Genomic DNA, 14,243 nt, shown 5'->3' with positions numbered 1-14,243 from the left:
CAAGCACATTAGGAACACAGAAGTCCATGGAGGAACAGGTCAATTCTGTGGCCAGGGCAGCTGTCTACCAGCTCCATCTGGTATGCTGACTGAGACCCCACTTGCCCTCAGACTGTTTGACGGGTGCATGGTGCATGATTTGGTTATCTCCCGCTTGGACCACTGCAATACACTCTACGTGGGGCCTACCTTTGAAGATGACTCAGAAACTACAACTAATCCAGAATGTGGTAGCTAGACTGGTGATTGGGAGTGGCCACCAGGACCAGGACCATAACACCAGTCCTAAAACATCTACATTGGCTCCCAGTGTGTTTCCGAGCACAGTTCAGAGTGTTGGTGCTGACCTTTAAAGCCCTAAATGGCCTCGGCCCAGTATACCCGAAGGAGCATCTCCACCCCCACCCTCCAGCCCAGAAACTGAGGTCCTCCTCCGAGGGTCTTCTGGTGGGTACCTCACTGTGAGAAGTGAAGTTACAGGGAACCAGGCAGAGGGCCTTCTCAGCAAGTGGTGCCCTCCCTGTGGAACACCCTCCCACCAGATGTCAAGGAGATAACAAACTACACAACTTTTAGAAGACACCTGAAGGCAGCCCTGTATCAGGAAGGTTTTAATGTTTGATGTTTTATTATGTTTTTATATGTAGTGGAAACTGCCCAGAATGGCTGGGAAAACCCAGGAGGATGGGCTGGGTATAAATACTAAAATTATTTATTTATTTATTAAATAATAATAATAATAATAATAATAATAATAATAATAATTATTTCTATTTCATTTTTACTTTTACTTCCCATATCTCTATGTGCTCTCAGAATGCTCCCCAGATGAGAATGTGGCCCCGAGGCTGAAAAATGTCCCCTACATCTATACTATTACTAGCACATATATTAGATAAACTATAAACTGTACATTAAAAGTGGTTTTACCTGTCCAAATTGGTTGCTGCCACCACCGTATGATCCACTCTGCAGAGAAAACATGTATTACTACAAAAGGATTACTTTAACATATCTGCACCAAACGACTTTCTATTTTATTTTTTAGATCTCTGCGTGCTGGCATGTGGCCCTCGGTAGGCTGCCCAGAAGTGATTGTGGCCTCAGTATGAAAAAGATTCCTCACATCTGGCATACAGTATGATCATGTCTTACACACATTTAACTTGTGTGATTTCAACCTTGCACGGTTGAAGGCCGGCTGCCTGAAACTACACAGATTAAATGCATGGAAGGTGAGGAGCTTAAAAACTCTATTTGCACTGTGCTTTCCTGGCGCAGAAAGAACTTTTAATCTCTCTTCCTTACTTATCAGGCTCTGGGATGCTCTCGCGAGATCTCAGGGAAACTTGGACAGTCCCACGAAAGCATCCCAGAGCCTGGAAAGCAGGGCAGAGAGCTTAAAAGCCTTGCTTGTATACTATGACTCCCATATATTGCACATATTATATATGCTATGTATGAAAAACGTATTTTTACCTGTCCGTATTGGCTGTTGCTGCTGCCATATGAGCCAACCTATACAAATAATAATAATAATAATAATAATTGCAAAACAGATTTGGTGGCCACTTTAAAATCTCTTAAGTAAGTTACTTTCTATATTTAGAAGCAAAAATGGAATAAAACTTTTTAGGAAATCCATCAGTTTTATTACACATCGAAAGCTTTTACCTGTCCATATTGGCTGCTGCTGCTTCCGCTGCTGCTTCCGCTGCTGCTTCCGCTGCTGCCGCTATATGATCCACTTTGTCCGCGCTATGGAGAAAACATGCATTACTTTGAAGTATTCAAAATATTACATTAGCAACTATTCCTGCTTAGACCCACTAAATGACACACAGGTGCTTCTGAAAGCGCACATTCCTACAATTCCTGCAGGGAGCCAGATGGCAGTACAATCATACCTTGGAAGTCAAACGGAATCCGTTCCGGAAGTCCGTGCAACTTCCAAAACATTCGGAAACCAAACCTAGGCTTCTGATTGGCTGCAGGAAGCTCCTGCAGCCTATCGGAAGCTGTGGAAGCGCCGTCAGATGTTTGGCTTCCAAAAATAGTTCACAAACCAGAACAGTCACTTCCGGATTTGCGGCGTTCAGGAGCCAAAACGTTCAAGAACTAAGCTGTTTGAAAACCAAGGTACGACTGTACTGAATAAGCTTTCAGTGGAAGTGAATTATGTGGAGCGAGGGCACTTGTGTTTGCCTACGCATAATTGGTTTGCTTAGAAAAGAAAAGTCTTCAAAAGCTGGCAGGGATTGCCTGGGGTCACATAGTTAGGAAGAGGTCCCATATTAAGGAAAAAGGGACTGAGTAACTCTTGAAATGGGGCATTCGAGAGCAGAAACTCCCTGCTTTTCACACTGAAAATGCTTAACTGTGGACATTTGGTGTAGCTATAGCCTGGCATGCTCTAGTCCATGGGGTCACGAAGAGTCGGACACGACTAAATGACTAAACAACAACAATATCACACTCCCATCCACAGACACCTTGCTTGTGGTTTCACCTGTTAGTGTAAGACCATAGAAGACATAGAATTTTTACCTGTGGACAGTTGCTACTGCTGGTTATTTTACCGGTATAACCATCCTGGAAGGAAAAAAATAATACATTTTTAAGGCACTGTTGCTTAAAGTAATGCATAATATGCTATCAGTTAAAGATCCAATTTCAAAAGCCAGCAGGGAAGTTGGTACTTTATAGCCAAATATCTTAAACTAAGTTAACAAACAAGGAGAAAGGGACATACCAGTCCACAAGGATTATAGTTGCCTCCTTGGGAATATGAACCACCCTGTGGAAAGTTGGAAGGAAGGAAAAAACAACAGTTACTTTCTATATATATATATATATATATATATATATATATTCCATAAATCAAGGTACATTCAGTCTAGGAAAGAATATAATTAGGGCTGGGGAACCTCTGGACCAAGGGCCCAAAGTGGAAGAAAAGGAGGGTGGGAGCAGGAAATGACATCACGTGATTGGCAAGGGGAGGAATTTTGCTTAAAAAATGGCCTCAGGCGCCATTTGAAGAGACCTGGTGGGCCAAATAAAGCCCATGGTCCAAAGGTTCTTTCCCAGTACTGCTAAAAGAGAAGCGAAATGATTTTCCAGTTGGAAATAAGTTGGTACAGTGGTACCTCGCGCCACCGGAGCGTGATTTCTGTTCTCATCCTGAAGCAAAGTTCTTAACCTGAAGCACTATTTCTGGGTTAGCGGAGTCTGTAACCTGAAGCGTATGTAACCTGAAGCGTATGTAACCCGAGGTACCACTGTACTCTCCAAATATTAATTGAAACAATCAGTCATGATGTCCGTGAGAATGTGTACTCTCCTTCCAGGAGGTAGAGCGCTGGATACTGTTACATGGACCCATCATGGTCTGTGCAAGCATAAACCATACAAATGCGCACTTTTGCATTGTTATCGGCTTTTGTATAGGGAGCAGCAGCTATGTAGAATTGGGTCCTAGGCTCTTCATGTTTAGGGATGGGGAACCTGTGCCCATAGGACTCCAACTCCCATCAGCCCCAGACAGCACAGCCTATAATCAGCAATGTATTCCGGTTTAGACTTGTGGTCCAATTTAAAGGCACACAGGTGACCCAAATGTGTGCTAGACCATAATTCTAATGGGGGGTATACAATATGCAATTTACCTGTTTGCTTCCAGTTTGCTGGGATGAGCCGCCCTACAAGGGAAAGAAGGAGGAAAAACAGTCTTTACTTGTGAAAGTTGACCTTTTCAAATACCAGATGATGCAATATTTATTATTACTATTATTATTATTAAGTTAAAAGCAACTCTACCTGGCTACTCCCGTATGTTTGTTGGGAGGATGATCCACCCTACAAGGGAAAGAAGGAACAAAAACAATAATTTCTTGCGAACTGGGAGCTTTTCAAATACCAAATGATGCAGTATTATTATTAATAATACTAATACTTAGTCCATAATAATATAGGAAGGTTCAAAACAGTTCTACCTGGCTACTTCCGTAAGACTGTTGAGACGACGATGCACCCTACAATGGAAACAATACAAAAACCAGTGTTTTCTTGGAAACAGGGAAATGGCAAATGATGCAGTATTAATTTTTTTAGCAAAATGGGTTAAAATGTAGGGAAATGAAGAGTCGCTTTACCTGGGAACTTCCATAAGTTTGCTGGGATGATGATCCACCCTGAAAAGCAGATAATTTAAAATACTGTATATTGTCAGAATATATAAAAAAAAGATTGGCATCTTTAACACCAACAAAAATATGAAAGATTTGCAAAGGGAGTAAATGAGGATTGTATCCTGTATATAGTCATGTTACGCTATATCGTTACGCAACAAGGAGGCAAACAACAAAGAATAATATAGAAATTTATGATAAATTAGAACCATTAAAAATGCCACATGAGGGAATATTTTCAGTAGGAATCATTTACCTGGATACTTCCAGAACTTTGCTGAGATGTTGATCCACCCTGTGGGAGAAATAATTAATAAAAACATTAATTTTGTTAAGTGTGGACCTGCGTCTACACTACTTTTGGTACAGTAGGGTGGGGTGCTAGCTTCCCCCACTGTGAGGGTCCCAAGTACATTAATGTGGTATTTCTCTCTGTACCACCCTTTTTAAATATGGAGACCAAATTAGTAGGTGGGAAGCAAGACCAGGAGACTAAATCCCAATACAATATTACAGCTGCTGAGTCAAGATTTCACGATATTAAGATCCATGCTGGACACAAGCCTTCAAAGAATTCAGAGCAGAGGAATCTTACCGGTTTGCAAGGATTGCCATCAGTTGTATAGCCCTAAGAGAAAATTATGAACATTAATATTAATCCTCCTCCTCAAAAACAAATCATATTTTTACTTCAGGTGGACATTTATTTCGATCTTCGACTCCATTGGTCGAGAAGAGATTGTGTCAATTAATTAAACTGCTAACTGGGCATTAATTATCAAGCTGACAAAGACTTAATAGACAGACAAATCAGCTATGCCTTTTATATTTGCTATGGGTTCTTCAACCAGTATTTATTTGTGTGCCAAGGCTCCGTTCCCTAGTGGATAAAAAACACATGGACACGAGTATTTAGGTTTATGGGTTCAAATAGGCCACAACTTTATTGGTTACAGATGTGAGCGGTTTGGCTTATGTATTGGGTAAAGCCAGACTATATTTTGACTCCTGCCCATCTGCAGGGAGTCCATCTAAGGGTAAACCACCAATAGGGGGAGTCCTATGACTTACATCAAATAGGGGCACCCCATGGGGTCCCCGCTGAGGTCGTGGCATGGCCCTAGCCCACATCTGGGCATTGTACAGAATCCACACCCCCAGATCCCTTTATGAGGATACCCTTAATGAGGAGGGGCAGGTGGAGTCTACAACATCCCCTCAATCCAAACAAAGGCTTAAGTAAAGGTAAAGGGACCCCTGACCATTACGACCAGTCATGGCTGATTCTGGGTTTGCGGCGCTCATCTCGCTTTATTGGCTGAGGAAGCCAGCGTACAGTTTCCGGGTCATGTGGCCAGCATGACTAAGCTGCTTCTGGCGAACCAGAACAGCGCACGGAAACGCCATTTACCTTCCTGCCGGAGCAGTACCTATTTATCTACTTGCACTTTAATGTGCTTTCGAAGTGCTAGGTTGGCAGGAGCAGGGACCAAGCAATGGGAGCTCACCCCGTTGTGGGGATTTGAACCGCCAACCTTCTGATGGGCAAGTCCTAGGCTCTGTGGTTTAACCCACAGCGCCACCCGCCCAATGCCTAACCTCACAAAGTTGTGACGATTGCTGCAAGGTAGGCGAAAACCAAATGGCTGGTACCAATTTGCCAAGTACCCAGCACCAACAATATGGTGGCCAACATTTGTCCATAGCAGTCATATCAGAGCAAAGCATGAAAAGAGGGTGGATGGGATTGGAAGATCCGGCGAAAGGGCGAGAGAGGAGGGCCCCCGACCATGCCGTGGTTAAATCTCCTGTGGCCATTCCCCCTACTGGCACTGATTGGCCAGCGGGGCCACACTAGGCATGGCCCCATCCAACGCTGGCAACACGGCCGAACAATATTGGGGGGGGGGGGTCAACTCTCCGCCCTCACACCTGATCACTGCAGTGTCCCAGATCCCTGGCTGCAACACTGCCCTCCGGAAAAGGTGAGCAGGCTTATTTCACAGAAGGTATATTCCACTTGGTTTTGGGCTTTATTTTCAAATACAAATACCTTGCAACTTATGCACATTTAACTTGTGCACATTCAGCTTTACGTGCTTGCCAAAACAATAAAATGTTTTTTTTTTAATGAGATGGGAATAGGATGGGTGTCCAGGAAAAAAGACTTTGGCAATCGCACCCACCACTGAACCCAAAGTGTGTTTACGAAATGTGATTTCGGCTTTAGGCCCAATATCCAGAATGTAACCCCAGCGTAAGTTTAGAGTTGCCTGCTAACTGAAAGTGGTTTGTAAAATGAACCAGCAGAAAGCTAAGCTGCTGGCAACTGATGATAACTTTATCAACTTACGGTGCAAAAATGGTTATAGAAATCTGAATTTTTAATTTTGAAACATCACCCACAATGCAATAAATCAGAACGGATACAAAAAGGTGTTTGTCAGGAACAACGTCAATTTAAACCAGTCCTCGTATTATTCAATTTTATTAATCTGCTTACACTAGGGACAATGAAACAAACTTTTCTTTAACACTACAAGATATGACACAATTTTGGCAAGTTCCTTTGCCACGCATTTGTGGCAATTCTTACCTGGCCGCAGATGCTACCTCCAGCTTTAGAAGAGGATCCACTGCTCACGACCGAACTCGAGGATCCGCTGCTCACAACCGAACTTGAGGATCCACTGCCAACAGAACCAGGAGATCCACTGCCTCCAAAAGTAATAGAGACCCCACTGTTGCCAACTGAAGTCGAGGATCCACTGCCACCAGCTGAATTAGGGTATCTGCCGCCACCAACTGAGCCGGGGGATCCACTGCCACCGAATGTCACAGAGACTCCACTGCCACCAACCGAAGTAGAGGATCCACTCAGCTAAAGCACATACACACAAAAAGCCTTGTCAACATTAAAGAACGCCATCACCCGTACTATTCAACCTTAAATCTGTTATCTTGGGGAGGGACTCTTTCTGTGGTAAATCAATAGGAATAGCATGAAGATGGGCCATTTTCAGTGGAGACGCCCCACCTATGGAACAGTTTCCCAAAGGAAATCAGGCAGGCCTCCTTTTTACCTGCATTCAATAAAACCCATGTAAAACTTCCCTTATTTATCCAGAATCCGGCAAAATTTTTATGAATATTTTTTACGCTGCTGGTTTTAAATGCTGCCTGTAGTGTTACAGTGTTACAGAGCTGCTTAGAATTGGTTTTTAAGCAACTTTATTATTATTCTGAGGTGCTCTTCACACCCTTTGGGGAGGAAGGGCAAGTTATAAATCTGAATGAATGAATAAATAAAGATTTGCAAAAGGTATGGCCATGGAAATTATAAGGCAAGGGGGGTAATTTCCAACTGCTGGAGAATATTTCCTCCATATTTTAAAGCTACAGGAATAATTAAGCAAATAATATTTGCTTCATATTTTAAAACTACAGGAAATGTTTTGGAAAACCATAGTGTGTCATGAAATTATTGCGTTCAGAAAACATTATGAACGTGTTGGCCATTTTTGCTCTGATCCAGGCAGGGACAAGACTCAAGACAACCTATTTCTTCATTTAAAAATGTGCTGTTATTCTAATTATTATTGATTTCTTACCCACCCTTCACCATAAGGTCCCAGGGTGGGTTAAAACTATACAAACACATAATATTTAAACCATTTCTCTAGTCAGATGTGCTGCAAAAAGGATTCCTCTCGCTGATACAACTACAGGTGCAAATCCCTCTTTAAAAACTTAGGTAACTGAGCAATATATGAATGGCTTAAATAATCAAAATAAAAATCGATTGCACTTATGAACCGTTTGCAGGGAGCACACACACACCTTGCTGTCAACAACTCGGTTGGCACAAAGCATGTTGTTGTTTTTTAAAGAAGGTTCTGTGGCTGTATCCCAAGAACTGTGCATGCATGCATGGGTGGAAGACTTCCTTGTTTAGGGAAGCTTTTAAAATTTGATGAATCATTGTATGTTAATATTCTGCTGGAACCCGCCCAGAGTGGCTGGGGAAACCCAGCCAGATGGGCGGGGTATAAATAATAAATTATTATTACAGTGGTACCTCGGGTTACATACGCTTCAGGTTACATAGGCTTCAGGTTACAGACTCTGCTAGTACCTCAGGTTAAGAACTTTGCTTCAGGATGAGAACAGAAATCGTGCTCCGGCGGCGCGGCGGCAGCAGGAGTCCCCATTAGCTAAAGTGGTGCTTCAGGTTAAGAACAATTTCAGCTTAAGAACGGACCTCCAGAACGAATTAAGTACTTAACCCGAGGTACCACTGTATTATTATTATTATTATTATTATTATTATTATTAGGTTTGGTGCATCTGGGTTTCTGACATTACCAGAGCAGTATGGCTGTAGGAACTATCCAGCAGCAGTTCTTCCACACCACTAAAATAACAATCTTCTAAGAACTCCTAGTGAAACCAGTAGGAATTATACAGGGCTATTTACCTTAGAGCCGTAGGAACTGCCTCCCTGTGACTGAATACTCTGTAAAAAAACAAAAACAAAACAGATATTTTGGTCACCTTGCTGTGTTGAAAAAATGGCAGGCAATACTTCAACAGCTGCAGCAAAGAGAGGAAGAAAGGAAGTAGGGTTTTCCACTGGTTGTCTTTGGCTCCTTCTCAGCTGTTATCTACTAGAAGCAGCCATTCCATTAGTCCACAGAGTAGAAGGGAAGCAGGACCATTCCACCAGCTCTGCTACAAAACCATCTTAGAATCATAGAATCATAGAATCATAGAGTTGGAAGAGACCACAAGGGCCATCGAGTCCAACCCCCTGTCAAGCAGGAAACACCATCAGAGCACTCCTGACATATGGTTGTCAAGCCTCTGCTTAAAGACCTCCAAAGAAGGAGACTCCACCACACTCCTTGGCAGCAAATTCCACTGTCAAACAGCTCTTACTGTCAGGAAGTTCTTCCTAATGTTTGGGTGGAATCTTCTTTCTTAATACTGCTTCTTAATACTGCTTCTCCTCCTGTTTCCATCCCGCCTGGCCTTCCTAACAACTCTTAACTTTATGAACTGGTGCCTGACTTTGCTTCCACCCCCCTTCCTTCTACAGTGGTGCCCCGCAAGACGAACGCCTCGCAAGACAGAAAACCCGCTAGACGAAAGGGTTTTCCATTTTGGAGGCGCTTCGCAAAATGAATTTCCCTATGGGCTTGCTTTGCAAGACGAAAATGTCTTGCGAGTTCCTGCGGGGTTTTTTCCCTCCCCCCCCCTTTTCCTAAGCCCTAAGCTGATCCGCTAAAAGCTGCTAAACCGCTAATAGCGCTAATCCGCTAAGCTGTCAATGGGCTTGCTTCGCAAGACGAAAAAACCGCTATACGAAGAGCCTCACGGAATGGATTAATTTCATCTTGCGAGGCACCACTGTAATTTGGTTTTTAAAAATTGTTTTTAAAATGCATACAAAAAATGTGGATTTCCACGCTAACTTTTTTAAAAAAAAAAGTTTGTGGAATGCCTTCATGCAGTTAAAAAAATAATAATCACAGTGTTATACAAGAATTGGATGAAAAGTGACACGGGCTGGAAATAAACTAATCTGTCGAACCCTTATTGGAAATACTAGAGGAGGTTTGGGAACCATCGGCCCTCCAGATGTTGTTGGACTACAACTCCCATCAGTTGCAGAATAGCCCAGAATGATAGGAGCTGTAGTTCAGCAACAGCTGGAGGACCCAAGATCCCCTAGACCTGTGCTAGAAGCTCTAGACAAGCAGAAGATTCCTACCTGCACATTATTATTATTATTAAAATAATAATAATTTATTTGTACCCCACCCATCTGACTGGGTTGCCCCAGCCAGTTTGGGTGGCTATTAACAAATATAAAAGCATAAAAAGGTTTGAAAAGCAATTTCATTCATTGTCGGAAGAGTTGTAATTTCACATATAATGGTACAGTCACATGATGTACTGTGATCTCACATTCTGATCGTGTTCTCCTTTAATTGCTGTATTTGTTGCCTTGGAACTGGTCTCAAGGCCTTAAATGCTTTGGCAAAATGTTTTGCTGGCTGTAGTTTTTCTCCACATATGCTAAATCTCTTTGCTAGTATGCTTAGAACCTCTTAATGACTCCCCCCCCCCATATCTTATCAAATATCCAAGTAGACAAGAGGAACATTCCAACACAGGGTAAGCTCCCAGAGCTATGTGTGTTTTAACAGACAGATCCCTCAAAGGAGCAGAAAGCAAGCTGCAGCCATATGAATGTGTTTACCATTTTACAGGCTTGGCTGTTGTAGGAGGATGAGGTCTGTGAAGTAGAAAAAGAAAGAAATTACTTCCTGAATTAACACAACTAATATGCTAACATGCAGAAAAATTCAGCATCCGTTAAAAGTTATCTGATGGGCATAGGGTTACTTAAAGACCAAACAAATCATTTCTTTGGAAAAATAAATAGTGAAATAGTTTATACATAGTACAGATTGCTATCTGTAATAATTTACATTTTTGTGGAATTTCCTCAGTACTGATATACAACTGCAGACACATATACACTGGTGTTTTGTTTTGCTTTGTTTTGTTTTATAAATGCTTGGTCCTTAAAGCAGTTATTGGAAGTTTGATCCATTATTGGTCGTTCAGGTAGTCTTCCTTCCAAACTTATTTCTTGGACGGAAGGCCAACGTTAGTTAGTATCCAACTCAGAGGTGAAACAGCACTTACCTTATCACAAACTCGCCCAGGTTGTCCACTCTAATTGGGGGGAAATAGAAGCCATTGTAAAACAAATATTTCAAATGCAATATAACACCATGTTAGAATAAAATCCTGCACGCATTACAGTCAAGACTGTTAAGCAAATTTCTGATCTCGAATATAAACGCTAATTGGTTTTGTGATGCAAAGTGAACATTACCGAGAAACACAACTGTTATCATTTTTGCCACTTAGAGGATTTAGTGCAGCTACACTATAGTTACCTGGATGGTTATTCGGATGTCATCTTGGGGTTTTGAGCCCTGTGGGGGAGAAGATGATAATAATAATAAAAACAACAGCAAATTTTACAATCAAAGTGCAGGCAGCAGAATGTCCTATAGCTACAAAGATTTCCCTAGATGACAATTTTTATTAAAATGTAATTTAATAACAGAGGGCATATAGCAGCCGCGAACTAGTTGCATGTCACACTTGCCCAGGTGACAAGCTGGATGGGAAAAATAAATATTTGTTGCATGAACAATCGGTGATCTCCCTCTCATAAACCAAAGCAAGTTGCCACAACAATGATCTGTACTGTTATAAAAGCATAAGGGCAAGTGCAATTATATAATTAAAGAGATATAAAGATATAATCGCAACTACATTTTCTTAGAAAGAGGATATAATGCATCTGAACTCTGCTTAAAGCAAGGAGTATTCTATAGCAATTCGCGTGCTTGAAAACTCACTTGCTTTCACTGAAGCTAAATTCTGATGTGTGTGAGAGAGATCGGGTCTGTTCCCACACGTGGTTTGCACCATATCTTTATAAATTGACTTTTACAGGTCAGAATCCAGCACGCTCTGGGTAACCAGCTTGACTAAACCACTGTGTTGCTGGAGATGGGTGTCTTTTAAGAAATAGAAGTCTGACATTCCTTGGCTATTTTGGGTCCTCTTTACAAACTTTGGGCTATGTTGTTGTATTTTGATTTTACAGATGGGAAAGTGAGGCTGAGAGATGATGATTGTTAACTTTAGACGGGCAAATATCTCTGTTTTGGTCTTTCTTCATTTCTCATTTGACCACATTCCTCCACCAGATTGCAACGTTTATTTATTTATTTTGCTGCGTATTATTTCTTCAGCAGTCAAGAGAGGAAGTTTACAGCTCTCATCCATGAGGCGTGGGGTTTGCTAAATATTCTTTCAATCCTGAATTTACTAATTCTTCACAATCTGGGGAAAAAAATTATGCAGCCATTGCAGCAGCACATGCTGCTTCCATGGCCTCTGAGTTGTTAGCAATTTAGACTGTAGCTCAGGTGTTTGGCACATATTTCCACAGTACTCTGTGAAAGCATCCTCAGTAACACAGGATAATCTGCCAGTGCAAACAAGGACCAGAATCAAGCTGTTAATTGTTACAGAGAAGCCTATAGATGGCAAAGAAAAATTAAAACGTACCTGGGCCTTGATTTTGTCCCCATATATAGTGCTCTGCAAAGGAACCAGAAACTAATTAGTTCAACATAGAGGAGTACCTGCCTTCTTGAAATACTTGCTAACTTTGTGTGTACTCCATTCTTACAAGTGATATCCCTTGTGCTGCATTGTTATTAATATTTGCTGGATAATATCCTGCTTCTACATCCTGAACCCTGTGTCATCATTACACTGAAGTGGAGTGTTCTAAGAAGCTAGCGGTTCAAAACAATAAACCTAATCCTCTCCCCTCGCTTCATTCATATATATTTTTGCATCATAGCACTCATCTACAGTTCCTCTTGCCCCACAACTCCCCATCCCTGTGGGGAAAACCACTCTTTAGTGCTCAGTTGAGCAAATTGCAATTCCCTTAGAGTGAGGGTTCCTGCACCTAGCAGAGCAGAAGTGCTTACCTGAATGTGTTTGTATTTAGAGTTGGCAAGTTGCTAAAAAGGAATCAAGAAACCATTTTATTTGTACTGCGTATGCACACATCACATCATTAATCTCATAGTCATGACTTTGTGCTGTGATAAATGATTAGGAAAAGAGGCTGGAAGAATGTTTCTTCTGTCAAAACAAACCAGCTGATAATTAGGGCATGCTCGAAATGGGAATAAACCCAAAGCTGTTTCACGGAAATAAAAATGAATCGTTTATAAAGACTTTTAGGCATAACGACAAAATGAGAGTGTCCAGCAAAAAAAAGTAAACGATGCTTCATTTGAAAGCAGACCCCAAAGTTGTTCAGGAATGAACAGTGCAATCTTATGCGTGATTCATCAGAAGTAAGCCCCACTGAATTTAATCTTGCTGAAGAAGCAGCTAAACAAATTAACAAAATAGTTTTTTTTTGCAGGGGGCATTTCATGAAAAGCAAAGCAGGAGTGCAACATAGGGTTGGCATACGTCCCGAATTTCCCAGACACAGCTGGGATTCAGCTGTCAGAAGCTGTGTCTGGGTGGAAATTGCTGAAATGTCCGGGAAAATCTGGACATAAGGCAAGAAGCGTAGATTTCGTCGGAAGTGTAGGTTTTGGCAAATTTTCTTATAAATTGCTCAAAAACGTCTTTTTTAAACAAATAGATTTTGCAAAAAAATAATAATTAGAAATTCTAGTACAAATATGTTGTAGTTCCACAGGTACCCATGCCTAAATATCACTTCCAGAAATAATTCCAGGAACGGAAGAATTCTTGCATTGAATTAGCTTAAGAGCAAGAAAAATGAAAATATTCTTACCGATGGGTATGTGTTGCGCTATGAAAACAACAGAAATACAAACAATTAGCCATTCCCAAATAACTTTCCCCACATTAATAAAAACCTCAAAGCACAAAATTATATTTTAAAAGAGCTTACTTCGGGTGGGTAGGGCTGGCTGGGAGCATACACTATGACCTGCCAAAAAGTAATAATAATCAAATGACAAGTTAAATTGGGTTGATTTCAAAAGACATTTCCTGTTCTGCCTCAGGTGGCAAAACATCTTGAGCCATCCCTTCTGAGGGCAGCATGGCTGCACCGATCTTCATCCCAGCTATTGCTTAAATCAGTAGGAAATTAGTTCAGAAAGAGATACATACCTTCCCTTGGTTTGAAACAGTTGAAACGGACTGTAAGGAAAACAGAAAACAAACATTGAATACTTTTTGTTCCCTTGTGCTCAGCTGACTGGGCTGGAAGCATCAGGGAGTACTAGGACAGGAATAGGGAACAGTTTTCCACTGAAGGGCCACAGTCCCTTCTGGGCATTATTTCAGGGGTCGCATGGTAGTGGTGGGCAGAGCCAGAGGTAAATGGGGATTTTAGCTTTCTATAGCAGGCTAGTTTCTACACACACACACCCTCTATCCTCCATCCATCCA

General features: G+C 41.6%; 1 protein-coding gene across 50 annotated transcripts in view; it reads right to left on the bottom strand.

The window, feature by feature from the left end:
- LOC307218615 (uncharacterized protein) overlaps nt 1-14,243 on the bottom strand; it is a 70,689-nt gene that overhangs the window by 39,620 nt on the left and 16,826 nt on the right. For 47 of the 50 annotated variants that reach the window (XR_013840019.1, XM_079981123.1, XM_079981122.1 and 44 more), the window contains exons 12-32: nt 13,962-13,991; nt 13,738-13,776; nt 13,618-13,635; nt 12,788-12,820; nt 12,354-12,386; nt 11,165-11,203; nt 10,908-10,937; nt 10,456-10,491; nt 8,668-8,706; nt 6,787-7,071; nt 4,786-4,818; nt 4,447-4,485; nt 4,155-4,193; nt 3,996-4,034; nt 3,820-3,858; nt 3,669-3,701; nt 2,753-2,797; nt 2,548-2,592; nt 1,675-1,758; nt 1,480-1,518; nt 931-969 (exon numbers count right to left, since the gene is read on the bottom strand). Coding sequence is in view for 49 of the 50 variants with exons in the window: in XM_079981123.1 (XP_079837249.1) it covers nt 931-969; nt 1,480-1,518; nt 1,675-1,758; nt 2,548-2,592; nt 2,753-2,797; nt 3,669-3,701; nt 3,820-3,858; nt 3,996-4,034; nt 4,155-4,193; nt 4,447-4,485; nt 4,786-4,818; nt 6,787-7,071; nt 8,668-8,706; nt 10,456-10,491; nt 10,908-10,937; nt 11,165-11,203; nt 12,354-12,386; nt 12,788-12,820; nt 13,618-13,635; nt 13,738-13,776; nt 13,962-13,991 (1,056 nt within the window). In the remaining variant the exon portion in view is untranslated. The remainder of the gene's footprint in view (nt 1-930; nt 970-1,479; nt 1,519-1,674; nt 1,759-2,547; nt 2,593-2,752; nt 2,798-3,668; nt 3,702-3,819; nt 3,859-3,995; nt 4,035-4,154; nt 4,194-4,446; nt 4,486-4,785; nt 4,819-6,786; nt 7,072-8,667; nt 8,707-10,455; nt 10,492-10,907; nt 10,938-11,164; nt 11,204-12,353; nt 12,387-12,787; nt 12,821-13,617; nt 13,636-13,737; nt 13,777-13,961; nt 13,992-14,243) is intronic. The other 3 variants (XM_079981117.1, XM_079981115.1, XM_079981118.1) reach the window with 2 other exon arrangements.

This window comes from Podarcis cretensis (genome assembly GCF_951804945.1).
Source record: "Podarcis cretensis genome assembly, chromosome: 6".
Taxonomy (NCBI): domain Eukaryota; kingdom Metazoa; phylum Chordata; class Lepidosauria; order Squamata; family Lacertidae; genus Podarcis; species Podarcis cretensis.
Note: the sequence above shows the minus strand (reverse complement) of the source record. Positions and strands in the feature narration are given on the sequence as shown.